The sequence below is a fragment of the Staurois parvus genome, unplaced genomic scaffold (assembly GCF_062004578.1).
Source record: "Staurois parvus isolate SC_StPar_1 unplaced genomic scaffold, SC_StPar_1.0 ptg000132l, whole genome shotgun sequence".
Lineage (NCBI taxonomy): Eukaryota > Metazoa > Chordata > Amphibia > Anura > Ranidae > Staurois > Staurois parvus.
This window is the reverse complement of record NW_028317928.1, coordinates 2,380,753-2,395,143: the sequence shown is the minus strand read 5'-3', so window position 1 is coordinate 2,395,143 and position 14,391 is coordinate 2,380,753. Positions and strand designations below refer to the sequence as shown.

Below are 14,391 nucleotides of genomic sequence, written 5' to 3'. Positions count from 1 at the left end.
TGAGCTTAGACCCGTTTGGTTTGATCCAACCTCTGCTTTTGGCCAATAGCCAAACTCAAAAGCCCTTGTTTGGTTTGATCCAACCTCTGCTTTTGGCCGATAGCCAAACTCAAGATCCCTGTTTGGTTTGATCCAACCTCTGCTTTTGGCCGATAGCCAAACTCAAGAGCCTTGTTTGGTTTGATCCTACCTCTGCTTTTGGCCGATAGCCAAACTCAAGACCCTTGTTTGGTTTGATCCTACCTCTGCTTTTAGCCGATAGCCAAACTCAAGACCCCTGTTTGGCTTGATCCAACCTCTGCTTTTGGCCGATAGCTAGACCCTTGTTTGGTTTGATCCAAACTCTGCTTTTGGCCGATAGCCAAACTCAAGACCCCTGTTTGGTTTGATCCTACCTCTGCTTTTAGCCGATAGCCAAACTCAAGATCCCTGTTTGGTTTGATCCAACCTCTGCTTTTGGCCGATAGCTAGACCCTTGTTTAGTTTGATCCAAACTCTGCTTTTGGCCGATAGCCAAACTCAAGACCCCTGTTTGGTTTGATCCTACCTCTGCTTTTAGCCGATAGCCAAACTCAAGATCCCTGTTTGGTTTGATCCAACCTCTGCTTTTGGCCGATAGCCAGACCCCTGTTTGGTTTGATCCAAACTCTGCTTTTGGCCGATAGCCAGACCCGTTTGGTTTGATCCTACCTCTACTTTTGGCCGATAGCCAAACTCAAGACCCCTGTTTGGTTTGATCCCACCTCTGCTTTTGGCCGATAGCCAAACTCAAGCCTAAGTAAAAGGCAAGATAAAACCATGGATGGCACTATGCTGTCATGTGCTGTAAAAGTGACCAGCTTATGAGTTTTTTTTTTTTCTTTATCAAAAGCAAAACACAAATGCTCTACGTCACCTCAGCCTACCACCCAACTAAGTCATGCAACTAAAAGCGATTTTCTGGTGGAGAAAGAAGGCAAAATTTGGGGACAAGGAGAACATGTGGCTTTTTCTGTGTTTATTACTCACCCATGCCAATCTCTAGAATCTTCCCTTTAGCCTTCACTTTGCTGTCATCTTCCTCAGCTTTTACGTCTCTCTGAGTGACCCTGGTGGAGTCTCCGGGGTCTGTGAATAAAGATGAGAATGAAGCCCCCTGTACTGAGATGTATGAGAGACCCCAGAGAGAGTGTGTGAGGGGCGACTGGTCACGTCTCAATGACATGATGTGAGGAGGAGAGCCGGAGTCTAATAGAGGCTAATGGCTCCTGACCCCCCCACTGGGCACATACTGTACCCCCATTACTGTCTACTGACAGAGGAGGGGGTAGAAGAAGAGATTGTTGTAGTGACGGAACAAGAAGGATCTGGGACTCTTCTCTGGATTTAGTGTTTATTCCTCACCTGGGCTGATCTCTGGAGGCATCTCCTCTTCCTTCCATGGCTCATACCTGTGTAAACTGTGTTTATTTTTTTTGGGGGGCCTGTCAGGTTGGCTGTATGGGGCCCCGTGGTTTCTAACAGCAGCTTTGCCTCTGTCCCCCGCTCACCAGGGCATGGTCACAGAGACCTGAGTAGCAGAACACATTTTGGACTAAATTTATGAAGAAATTTGATTATTTTTTTTTAATTTCTTAATTGGATATGTTTTATAGCAGAAAGTAAAACATATTGTTTTGTTTTTTTCAAAATATTCCACCTTTATTCGTTCATATTATAAAAAATAAAAACCCCAGTGGTGATCAAATACCACCGAAAGAAAGCTCTATTTGTGTGATCAAATGATCTCATTGTCTTTTATTTTATAAATTTCACTGTGCTACTTTAACTGACAATTGCGCAGTCATGCAACGCTGTACCCAAATGAAAGACTCCCACAAGCTGTCAGATTCCAAGCCGTCAGTGGGATGGAGGAGTGCTACTGACTGCTCAGCGGCTGTTAGTGTGCGCAGCGATTACATTGCTCTATTGTCTGATTGCTTGGAGCAGTCTTTGTGTGTGTGGAGGTACACTGGGTTAATGTGACAGCTCTATATGGAGCGGGCGGTCGAACTGTCAGCCATGCAGCGAGGAGAGTAGAGTAGGACTCTCACTGCTTTCAAAACATATGGGATGATATGTCTTATATGCACCTACAATTGTGAATGCAATTGTACTTGTGTTATACTTATCAAGTGTAGGCGAGCACTGGAACTATAAAGCAGCTAGCACCAAGGTATAGGTAACAACTCCTTATGGATAAATATATAGAAAGTGCAGCGCTAAAATAAGTGAATGAAAGTGCAAAGTCAATCTGACATATAGCGAGAGAAAAAAAATTGATCAGCGGAACAGTCAAGTGCAGCATATAAAAATCAAATATAAAAAATGTTCAATAAGTCAATCAATAAATGTGAAAAAGTAAAGTGCAGCATAAAAGTGAGAATATAAAAAGTCCATAAAATATCAGTGGAGTAAGAGCTATAAATTGTCCGTAAGTACGAAACACGTCGGGTGGAGCCGCATTTGCTGACGTCATGCCGCCGTTGCCGAAGGTACTCCTTTTTACCTTAATTTTTACTTGTTTACACATGGACTGTCTTTTATTAATTATTTAATAAAATACTACACTATATGCTACTTTTGGCTCCTGTGGTGAGCTATTCCTCATAGGAGAGGGTCCACCTGCGTTTTTTGCCCTTGGCTGAGAATCCCTTGCTGAGGCTTCATCGCTGTTACTTGTACCCAGATGAGATGTGCTACATGCTGTTTACCAGTAGATGTCTGGTGAGTGCACACCTGACAGAGGTGGTGGATTCCCTACTGGATCACTTCACAATATTTCACCATGATTGCCATACTTATATCCTTAAGGACAATTTATAGCTCTTACTCCACTGATATTTCATGGACTTTATATATTCTCACTTTTATGCTGCACTTTACTGTTTCACATTTATTGTGTTATGCTTGTTCCCTGCAGGAGCAATCATTTTGTATGGCTCAAATTGCATTACATACTGCAATACTGCACCGCACTCACAGGGAAACCGCATGTGATTCGGACAGGAATCACGGCACCGCACTCCTGTTCCAATCACATGCAATCCTTTGCAGTGCGATTTAAGCCCATTCATTTTGTTTGGGCTCAAATTGCACCGCAAAGGCATTGGCGCGAGGTATCGTCGAGTTCTGGACCAAAAGTATCGGTACTCGCACCCGGCGGTAAAAAATTGGTATCCCTAATTTAGAATTTATTACTCACCTGTGCTGATCTCTGGAAGAATGATTTCCTTTTTAATCTTCAGGTTTACTTCTTCCTCTTCTTCAGCTTTTACATCTCTCTGATTGTCTCTGGGGTCTGTGAATAAAGAGGAGAGTGAAGCTCCTTGTACTGAGATGTATGGAAGACCCCAGAGAGTGTGTGTGGGGGGAGACTGGTCACGTCTCAATGATATGACGTGAGGAGGAGAGCCGGAGTCTAAAAGAGGTTGGTGGTTCCTGACTCCCCCCTTTCTCCTCTTTAATCCTTACATGTTCTTCTTCCTCCTCCTCAGCTTTGATGTCTCTCTGAGTCTCTCTGGCATCTGTGAATAAAGATGAGAGTGAAGCCCCCTGTACTGAGATGTATGAGAGACCCCAGACAGTGTGTGTGGGGGGAGACTGGTCACGTCTCAATGACATGATATGAGGAGGAGAGCCGGAGTCTAATAGAGGCTGATGGCTCCTGACCCCCCCTTTCTCCTCTTTAATCCTCACATGTTCTTCTTCCTCCTCCTCAGCTTTGGTGTCTCTCTGAGTGGCTCTGGCATCTGTGAATAAAGATGAGAGTGAAGCTCCCTGTATTGAGATGTATGAGAGACCCCAGAGAGTGTGTGTGGGGGGAGACTGGTCACATCTCAATGACATGATGTGAGGAGGAAAGCCGGAGTCTAATAGAGGCTGATGGCTCCTGACCCCCCCACTGGGCACATTATTATTATAAAGGATTTATATAGCGCCAACAGTTTGCGCAGCGCTTTACAACATGAGGGTAGACAGTACAGTTACAATACAATTCAATACAGGAGGAACCAGAGGGCCCTGCTTATTAGAGCTTACAATCTAAAAGGGGAGGGTCAAGTGATACAAAATGTAGTAAATATGGGGGTTGAGCTGATGGAGAAAATACATGTACAGTTGTTAGGTGGGGGCAGGATAGGCTTCTCTGAAAAGTTTTCAGGGATCACCTAAAAGTGGACAGAGTAGGAGACAGTCGGACAGATTGGAGTAGGAATTCCATAAGATGGGAGAGCCTCGGGCGAAGTCCTGAAGGCGAGCAAGGGAGGAGGTGACAAGGGAACTAGAGAGCAGAAGGTCTTTGGAGGAACGAAGAGAGCAGTTTTGGTTGATATTTCGAGACCAGGTTGGTGATGTAGCAGGGGGCGGGGTTGTGGATGGCTTTGTGAGTTGTTGTTAGTATTTTGAATTTAAATCATTGGGTGACTGGCAGCCAATGGAGGGATTGGAAGAGAGGGGTGGAGGACACTGAGTGGCAGCCAATGGAGGGATTGGCAGAGAGGGGTGGAGGACACTGAGTGGCAGCCAATGGAGGGATTGGCAGAGAGGGGTAGCAGACACTGAACGGTTGGTAAGGTGGATGAGTCTGACAGCAGCATTCATGATGGACTGGAGGGGGAATAGCCTATGTAAAGGTATGCCAATGAAGAGGGAGTTGCAGTAGTCAAGGTGAGAGATAACCAGGATGTGAATTAGGATCTTTGCTGTCTTATTGGTTAGGAAGGGGCATATTTTGGAGATGTTACAGAGGTTGAGGCGGCAAGCTTTGGAAAGTGATTGGATGTGGGTCCGAAAGGAGAGTTCAGAGTCCAGGATTACACCTAGCACCCTGGCATGAGTGGACGGGTTGATAGCCATTGATCTTGACAGGGAATTCAGAGGAAGGGGCAGGTGGAGGAGGAAATATTAAGAACTCGGTTTTGGATAGCTTGAGTTTGAGGAAGCCATGTGACATCCAGACTGATATATCAGTCAGTAAGTTAGTGATACGTGAGAAGATGTTGTGAGCTGACAGTAGAGATAGATTTGGGTGTTGTCAGCGTAGAGATGATATTGAAAGCCCTGAGAGGCTGTCAGCTGACCCAGGGAGGAGGTGTAGATCAATAATAGGACAGGTCCAAGAACAAAACCTTGGGGGACCCCAACAGAAAAAGGAAGAGGAGAAAGTAGAATTTTAAGTGGCACAGTCTCCCCATTACTGTCTATCGACAGAGGAGGGGGAGAAGAAGAGATTGTTGTAGTGACTGAACAAGGAGGATCTAGGACTCTTCTCTTACTTACTAAAAGTGAAGAGTCCAAAATCTGGTGCTGCTGTTCATGGTAGCCAATCCGTTTCTAATTTTGGACTCTCCAGGTTTAGTAAATCAACCACTCAGTGTTTATTACTCACCTGGGCTGATCTTTCTAGGAACTTCCTCCTCCTTACATGACTTTTCACCCTTTAGAGATGTCTCTTTAGCTTCCTTTTTCACTTCAGTTATTATGTGCTTCAACCTTTTATACTGAATAATGCAAAAAATAGAATGGCATGATATATTAATAGAGAATAAACAAAAAACATAACAGACCTGGTAAGGCCCTACAAATTTTATATAGAAAACATACAACTTGCTATAGGAACCTGAATTTCTCCTACCTGATAACAACGCAGGATCTTGTGACGTTCTCGCATTGAATCCAAGGAATACAGAGGACTGGGACATCTCTCTGGTGGGTTCCCATTACTGGATCCATCTGTAGGAAACACACACACTGACTGAATACATTGTTCATATGTCTTTCTATCAGAGGATGTGTGTATCTACAGTCAGGTCCATAAATATTGGGACATTGACACAATTCTAACATTTTTGGCTCTATGCACCACCACAATGGATTTGAAATAAAACGAACAAGATGAGCTTTAACTGCAGACTGTCAGCTTTAATTTGAGGGTATTTACATCCAAATCAGGTGAACGGTGTAGGAATTACAACAGTTTGCATATGTGCCTCCCACTTGTTAAGGGACCAAAAGTAATGGGACAATTGGCTTCTCAGCTGTTCCATGGCCAGGTGTGTGTTATTCCCTCATTATCACAATTACAATGAGCAGATAAAAGGTCCAGAGTTCATTTCAAGTGTGCTATTTGCATTTGGAATCTGTTGCTGTCAACTCTCAAGATGAGATCCAAAGAGCTGTCACTATCAGTGAAGCAAGCCATCATTAGGCTGAAAAAACAAAACAAACCCATCAGAGAGATAGCAAAAACATTAGGCGTGGTCAAAACAACTGTTTGGAACATTCTTAAAAAGAAGGAACGCACCGGTGAGCTCAGCAACACCAAAAGACCCGGAAGACCACGGAAAACAACTGTGGTGGATGACCGAAGAATTCTTTCCCTGGTGAAGAAAACACCCTTCACAACAGTTGGCCAGATCAAGAACACTCTCCAGGAGGTAGGTGTATGTGTGTCAAAGTCAACAATCAGGAGAAGACTTCACCAGAGTGAATACAGAGGGTTCACCACAAGATGTAAACCATTGGTGAGCCTCAAAAACAGGAAGGCCAGATTAGAGTTTGCCAAACGACATCTAAAAAAGCCTTCACAGTTCTGGAACAACATCCTATGGACAGATGAGACCAAGATCAACTTGTACCAGAGTGATGGGAAGAGAAGAGTATGGAGAAGGAAAGGAACTGCTCATGATCCTAAGCATACCACCTCATCAGTGAAGCATGGTGGTGGTAGTGTCATGGCGTGGGCATGTATGGCTGCCAATGGAACTGGTTCTCTTGTATTTATTGATGATGTGAATGCTGACAAAAGCAGCAGGATGAATTCTGAAGTGTTTCGGCCAATATTATCTGCTCATATTCAGCCAAATGCTTCAGAACTCATTGGACGCAGCTTCACAGTGCAGATGGACAATGTCCCAAAGCATACTGCAAAAGCAACCAAAGAGTTTTTTAAGGGAAAGAAGTGGAATGTTATGCAATGGCCAAGTCAATCACCTGACCTGAATCCAATTGAGAATGCATTTCACTTGCTGAAGACAAAACGGACGGGAAAATGCCCCAAGAACAAGCAGGAACTGAAGACAGTTGCAGTAGAGGCCTGGCAGAGCATCACCAGGGATGAAACCCAGCGTCTGGGGATGTCTATGCGTTCCAGACTTCAGGCTGTAATTGACTGCAAAGCATTTGCAACCAAGTGTTAAAAAGTGAAAATTTGATTTATGATTATTATTCTGTCCCATTACTTTTGGTCCCTTAAAAAGTGGGAGGCACATATGCAAACTGTTGTAATTCCTACACCGTTCACCTGATTTGGATGTAAATACCCTCAAATTAAAGCTGAAAGTCTGCAGTTAAAGCACATCTTGTTCGTTTCATTTCAAATCCATTGTGGTGGTGTATAGAGCCAAAAATGTTAGAATTGTGTCGATGTCCCAATATTTATGGACCTGACTGTAGGTGGATCCTCAATACAAGAAATTAAAGTCTCCTCTTACCCCGTGATGTGAGGGGCAGCCGGTTCCCCATCATGATGTCCTTCTACAGCAGATCCTCCTGTTCTTCTAAATATTCCCACCCATGAAGAAATACAAAGTGACGTCCTGACACCTTATAGGATCCTGACATACTATGTTCTTATATCGGAGGATGTGTGTATCTAGGTGGATCCTCAATACAAGAAATGAAAGTCTCCTCTTACCCGGTGATGTGAGGGGCGGCCGGTTCTCCATCATGACGTCCTACAGATCCTTGTGTCCTTCTAAATGCTCCCACTCTAAACTTGACATAAAAGACAGATTATACATTCAACACTGAGATAAACAAATGAATTAGTCTTGCTGCACTTTACAAAGATTTTTCCCTCATTATCTAAGCCCAGAAAAGCAGACCTTTACTGCTGTACAAGCAAAGCTCTGGGCGAATCCAATGTCCATACCTTTCCCTATAGTTTAAGGTTACCAGATTTTAAAATAAAATCCAGGGACACCCTACTGACCATGACCACTTTTAACCACACCCATAAACCATGCCCCCATTTGTAGCCACACTCCTATTTTTTTAAAACACCCTGAAACATAGACTTTGGCAGACATTAACCACTTGTCTATCGGGCACTTATACCCCCTTCGTGCCCAGGCCAATTTTCGGTTTTCAGCGCTATTGAACTTTGAATGACAATTGCGCGGTCATGCAACACTGTACCCATATGACATTTTTATAATTTTTTTCTCACAAATAGAGCTTTCTTTTGGTGGTATTTAATCATCACTGGGTGTTTTACTTTTTGCGCTATAAACAAAAAAAAGCAAAAATTTAAAAAAAAAAAAAAGTTTTTCTTTGTTTCTATTATAAAATTTTGCAAACAGGTAATTTTTCTCCTTCACTGATGTGCATTGATGAGGCTGCACTGATAGGCACTGATATGTAGCAATGATGGTCACTGATAGGCGGCACTGATGGGCGACGCTCACTGACAGCGGCACTGATGGGGGCAGTGATGGGTGGCACTGCTGGGAGGCACTGCTGGGTAGTGCCCTGATGATCAGTGCCGATCTGCTCTGTGACAGCTGGCAGTTATCGGCAGTACTTTCCTCACGCTGTGACAGTGTGAGGAAAGTGCTGCCGAAAACCGGCAACTGTATTTACACCATGATCTGCTGTGTCATTAGACACAGCTGATCACGTGGTAAAAAGACGCTGTGATTGACCTTTTACCTCATCGCATGATCAGCTGTGTCTGTAGGAGACTGCGATCACGGAGATCGCCGGGTGCGCGCCGTTGGTGGCATGTGGGAGGTCGCGTTCTGGGAGGACCTCATATGACGCCCTTCCAGGACTGGAAAACCACAATGTAGCTGTCATTTGGCTATAGCACAGTTATCAAGTAGTTAAAGAAGAAGTAATGCCAAAGCTTGTTTGGCTCTATTTCTCCCGTGTATCACAGGAGTGCAGTTCATTTGATGTAACTCAGCTGGTCCAGGCTGGGGAAAGATCCCAACTTTAACGTCAGGATCTGGCCAGAAGCCTGGAACAGAACCTGGCTCTGTCTCTCAACGAGCTGCTGAGAGTCTGAGCCAGCCGCTCCCTCCCCCTTCACAGCCCAGCACTCCAGTAAGTGCTGGGGGGGCAGAGCAGAGAGCCAGTGACTGACAGTCCTGTGCTCTCTGCTCAGTGAAGGCTGAGAACTGAGTGAGCAGCAATGTTTGATCATTCAGTTATCATTCTTAGAAGTGGCAGGGGACGGATGCAGAATTGGATTGATGCTGCATCCACCTAGGCGAGTATGATTTAAAAAAACAAAACAAAAAAAAACAAAACACAACATACTTCTCTTTTAAAAGTATAAAGATAAAAATGCCTTGGGCACTATCAGTAAAGAAGTGATGTGGTGCAAGTAGATGAATTGTGAGGGACCAAACTGTAATAACAGTGGGAGGGTCTTAAAGTGGTATCGTTTAATAAAGCCTGAGCCTACTCTGCTTTGGGTCAAACCCCAGACCACCCTCTGCCAATACCCCCAGTATAGACTGCCCCTGTACAGACCTCTGTAAAGGCCTTGTCAGGACCTGGATCACCTGCTGGTGGCACTGTGGTTCCCTGAGTGGAAGGTTGTAATTCCAGTGTCCACCAGCCCGGTGTCTCCCATCAGCCATCAAATCCCAGCAATCAGTTTCCAGTTGATGCTGGCTGCTGGGAGGGTATTTAGGTCTTCCCTTATTAGTCCCCCTCGCTCCAGTGTTTTGCTTTTACAGACCCCAGAGTCCCCCATTACAGACCTTCTCTTCCAAGTACAGACCACAGAACAGCACAGTTAAAATCTCGCCTCCAGCTGTTACTGTTCACCTCTGCCATCACAGAAGCAAGCTCATTCTGATTAAAAGCCCTTCACATGTGCTTTTTCTCACCTGATGCAGCAGCTTAGCATTTGAGGGCTCACTCCTGTGATAGTGGGGGTGAGCAGTAACAGATGGAAGTGTCTCAGAAACATCCTAGCAACATGGCAGGATAGGATTATATCATCAATGCAAGTTTTTTAGCCAGGCTTTGGGGGGGGGGGTATGTAGATGGCCTATACCTGAAAGAAGAAGGGCATTATTCAACTTTAGTCAGAGCTGCACAGTTTGTTTTTATCTACAGATACCCCACCTGCATAGGCAGTTTTTTGGTAATGGTAAACTATACCGTAAGGTTAAAAGCAACCTGACTCCCGTGGCTGCAGACATCATTTTACATACCTGACACCGAAGATTGTATCCTCTTTATTCAGTTACATTTGTAGTTCTTTATAACTTTTCACCACTGTACATGTTCAACCTCTGTTTGTGCCCCCTGCATGGCGAAGTCTGCCGGCACTACTTTCCAGTAACATTTTCGTGAATCTGAAAAAGGGAAAAAAAAGGAAAGAAAGGACCTTTCACTGCATTTTGATTTTGAAAGTACATGTTCTGGGGCTCATTCTCATGTCAAACCTTCTTTCACTACTTGGGGGACCATTTACAAGAAAAAAAGCACATACATATTAGGTCATGGAACACCTACCATACAAATACGTGAATGGAAGAATGTGGGTGACAGCCTTCGAAACCTGCGGTGGCCATTAAGGTATTTCTAACCCAACCAGATCACAAAGCATTTGAAATTCTAATGGTATATTTGACATTGTTATAAATATACCATTATTGGCCTTAGAAAGAATCTCTTGTTTTATTGCCCATTCAAACAAAAGTGATAGGTTCTCTTGAAAGTTTGCCCCCACCCACTGATATGCACCTTCACGTCACTATCCTAGGACTCAGAATGCTAAACCCAATTCCTGTGTAAGCTCATTTGAGCCAATGTTGAAGCTTACACAGGGGTACTCACCATTCCCCCTACCCTATAGGACAAGTTTCCAGGCCTGGTTATTGGCACTCAGGCCTGAACACTGCATTGGAGTAGTGAAAAAGTGTTAGTTTGGCTACAGTTGAGTTTTGGAGGATGCCCAAAACTCATCTCAAGTATTTTCAGTCAGTGATGAAAATGTGAGAAATATTTCTTGTGACGGACTGTCTGAGACCCCGACTGGGTATCTCCACCAAACTACACCTTCCTCCTCTCTAGAACCAGAATATAGCAAAGTTACCCCAAGCATCAGACAGAACCGATGTTGGAGTACAACAAGGACTGATTTTATTAACAAACAGCACAGCATTGATACACAAAATCTAGTGGTGCACCAAAATGAAAATTCTGGTACCGAAACCGAAAAATTAAAGATGCACTTAGCTGAAAACCGAAACCAAAATGCGCAGTTTTTAAAAATGAATATATATTTTTTGGAAAAAAATACACTTTGATTAAAAAAAAACAATATATACCCAAATTGTTTTGTAAAATATGTAAGAGGATGTTAGGGTGAGTAAATATATACCCAACATGTCACGCTTTAAAATTGCGCACGCTCGTGGAATGGCATGAAACTGCGGTTCTTAAAAATCTCCATGGGTAACACTTTAAAAATGTCTACAGGTTAGCAGTGTGATGTTACAGAGGAGGTCTAGTGCGAGAATTATTGCTCTTGCTCTGACGTTTGTGGCGATACCTCACGTGTGTGGTTTGACCACCATATACATATGTGGGCAAGGCCTACGAATGCGTTCACCACGTGCGAGCACGGGGGGGGGGCAGGGGCACTTTAAATTTTTTTTTTAAAATGTATTTAATGTTTGTTTTTTTTTTTTTTGCACTGTTCCTTTTAAAACAATTGTAATCACTTTTATTCTTATCACAAGAAATGCATACATCCCCTGTGATAGAAATTATTAATGACAGGTCCTCTTTATGGAGAGATATGGGGTCAATAAAATATAATTAGTGACAGGTCCTCTGTATGGGAAGATATGGGGTCAATAAGACATAATTAGTGACAGGTTCTCTTTATGGAGCGATATGGGGTCAACAAAACATAATTAGTGACAGGTTCTCTTTATGGAGAGATATGGGGTCAATGAGACATAATTAGTGACAGGTTCTCTTTATAGAGAGATATGGGGTCAATGAGACATAATTAGTAACAGGTTCTCTTTATGGAGAGATATGGGGTCAATAAGACATAATTAGTGACAGGTTCTCTTTATGGAGATATGTAGGGTCAATAAGACATAATTAGTGACAGGTTCTCTTTATGGAGATATGTAGCCCCCACATCTCTCCTTTACAATGTAAAGCATTAGATCAAAAAAAGCATTGATGTAGTGCTTTAACAAAAAAAAAATGGCCAAAACTGGAAGTGACATCGCTCTGGTCCTCCAAGGGCATAGAGGTGAGTGGAGGCCATCTTTCCTTCATTCATCTCTATGCCCAGCATTGGGATCGATGGTTTCTCATGTAAGACTGGACTACCAAGCAGTAGGCGACAGCGGAGAGGGGCAGGGTTTTTTCGGCACCCATATCAGTGCTTTTTTTCATTTCGGCCAACGGCCAAAAGGTGTGTTTCGGCCGAAACGTTTCGCCCACCATCCCTAACAAAAACCTTCTTCCTAGACAGGTATGGCACACATTACAGTCCCAGATGAAAATGACATTACACAAATAAACAATTAAACACAAGAAAACAATGGATTCCTTCCCGGCACCTAGCAGCCTGGAGGTGATTAAACAAAGTGAGAGCTTGTCACCTAAACCTAATTACAGAAAACAATAGTTGATGCCTGGAAACCTGGAACAAAAAAATAAAGTTTCTTAACCCCTCATTTGATGAAATTCACTCCCCGCATATAGCACATCGAGCCAGGATAATAGTTCCACTACGCACAGTATGTCCTAGACACAGTCCATACAGCCCTAATGGCATGGAAAGGGTAGCTTGTATAGATCATGACCAGCCAGGTATCCAGGGAAGTCATATAACTGTCTTGGGGAAAAGGTTCCTTGTAACCCCAAGAGGGGTGGTCTCCTTAGCCCTGGGTCCATAGTCTGTGGGAAGTAGCCCCTTCAAGGGCCCAGGTCACGCTGGTTTTCCGAGACAGTTTTCCTGGCTCTCCTCAAGACAGCATACTCTGGGTCAGCTCCCCTACCCCTTGCCCCCCGAAGAACCACCGGACTAGCACATAACCCATTATTCTTCATTTTGTCCTCGCTCTAGGACAAGATTGGGTGGATTTTTCTAGCCTGGGTATGGTCCGTCTAATGTGAACTTACCTCCTGAAGACCAAAGGCTTCCATCTGGATAAAAATCCTTTTGCGTATTCCAAGGTCAGAGGAGCGGAAGAGCGGGTTTTCCTAGAATGACCGCTTCTTGGTCCGTCTAACGTGAACTTACCTCCTGAAGACCAAAGACTGGATAAAATCCGTTTGCACATTAAAGGATGAATGTACATAACCCATCATTCTTCATTTTGTCCCCGCTCCAGGACAAGATTCGGAGGATTTTTCTAGCCTGGATATGGTCTGTCTAATGTAAACTACCTCCTGAAGACCAAAGACCTCCATCTGGATAAAAATCCTTTTGCGTATCCAAGGTCAGAGGAACAGAAGAGCGGGTTCTCCTAGAATGACCGCTTCTTGGATCCAAAGTACAACTCGCGCTTATTCCGTGAAAGGCTTGCCAACGCCTCAAGAAATTAGAGCTCATTCAACGAGAGAAGTGGCAACCTCTTGGGCCACACACACGAAAGGTGTCCAAAGAAACGATACGCAAGGCAGCCGGCTGGAGCTCGGCAAACACCTTTATTAGGCAAAATACACTCGACATTCTGCCAGCTTCTCAGAGCCAGTCTGGAAAGACCATTCTTTCTTCTGCTTGTTCCTTCAACCACTTCCAGTCCGGACACTTTCACCCCCCTTCCATTCCGGACACTTTCCCGCCCCCTTCCATTCCAGACACTTTCACCCCCCTTCCAGTCCGGACACTTTCACCCCCCTTCCAGTCCGGACACTTTCACCCCCCTTCCAGTCCGGACACTTTCACCCCCTTCCAGTCCGGACACTTTCACCCCCTCAAGACAGCATACTTTCACCCCCCTTCCAGTCCGGACACTTTCACCCCCTTCCAGTCCGGACACTTTCACCCCCCTTCCAGTCCGGACACTTTAACCCCCCTTCCAGTCCGGACACTTTCACCCTCTTCCAGTCCGGACACTTTCACCCCCTTCCAGTCCGGACACTTTCACCCCCTTCCAGTCCGGACACTTTCACCCCCTTCCAGTCCGGACACTTTCACCCCCTTCCTGTCCAGGCCAATTTTCAGCTTTCAGCGCTATCACACTTTGAATGAAAATTGCGCGGTCATGCAACACTGTACTCATATGAATTTTTTAGCATTTTTTTTGAGACAGATAAAGGTTTATTTTGGTGTTATTTATTCACCGCTGGGATTTTTTTTTTTTGCTATATAAA

The 14,391-nt window shown here is 44.2% G+C and overlaps 2 protein-coding genes across 4 annotated transcripts in view; both read right to left on the bottom strand.

The window, feature by feature from the left end:
• Positions 1-14,391, bottom strand: part of LOC149466145 (uncharacterized) — a 132,165-nt gene that overhangs the window by 36,732 nt on the left and 81,042 nt on the right. The window contains exon 8 of the mRNA XM_089672703.1: positions 9,921-10,004. Coding sequence (XP_089528829.1) covers positions 9,921-10,004 — 84 coding nt within the window. The remainder of the gene's footprint in view (positions 1-9,920; positions 10,005-14,391) is intronic.
• Positions 1-14,391, bottom strand: part of LOC149466148 (uncharacterized) — a 31,137-nt gene that overhangs the window by 15,138 nt on the left and 1,608 nt on the right. Inside the window, exons 2-7 of one of the 3 annotated variants that reach the window (XM_089672866.1) lie at positions 10,251-10,394; positions 7,715-7,794; positions 5,654-5,751; positions 5,408-5,519; positions 3,224-3,319; positions 1,009-1,107 (exon numbers count right to left, since the gene is read on the bottom strand). In XM_089672866.1, coding sequence (XP_089528992.1) covers positions 1,009-1,107; positions 3,224-3,319; positions 5,408-5,519; positions 5,654-5,751; positions 7,715-7,748 — 439 coding nt within the window. In that variant the 5' untranslated portion in view covers positions 7,749-7,794; positions 10,251-10,394. The remainder of the gene's footprint in view (positions 1-1,008; positions 1,108-3,223; positions 3,320-5,407; positions 5,520-5,653; positions 5,752-7,714; positions 7,795-10,250; positions 10,395-14,391) is intronic. The other 2 variants (XM_089672867.1, XM_089672869.1) reach the window with 2 other exon arrangements.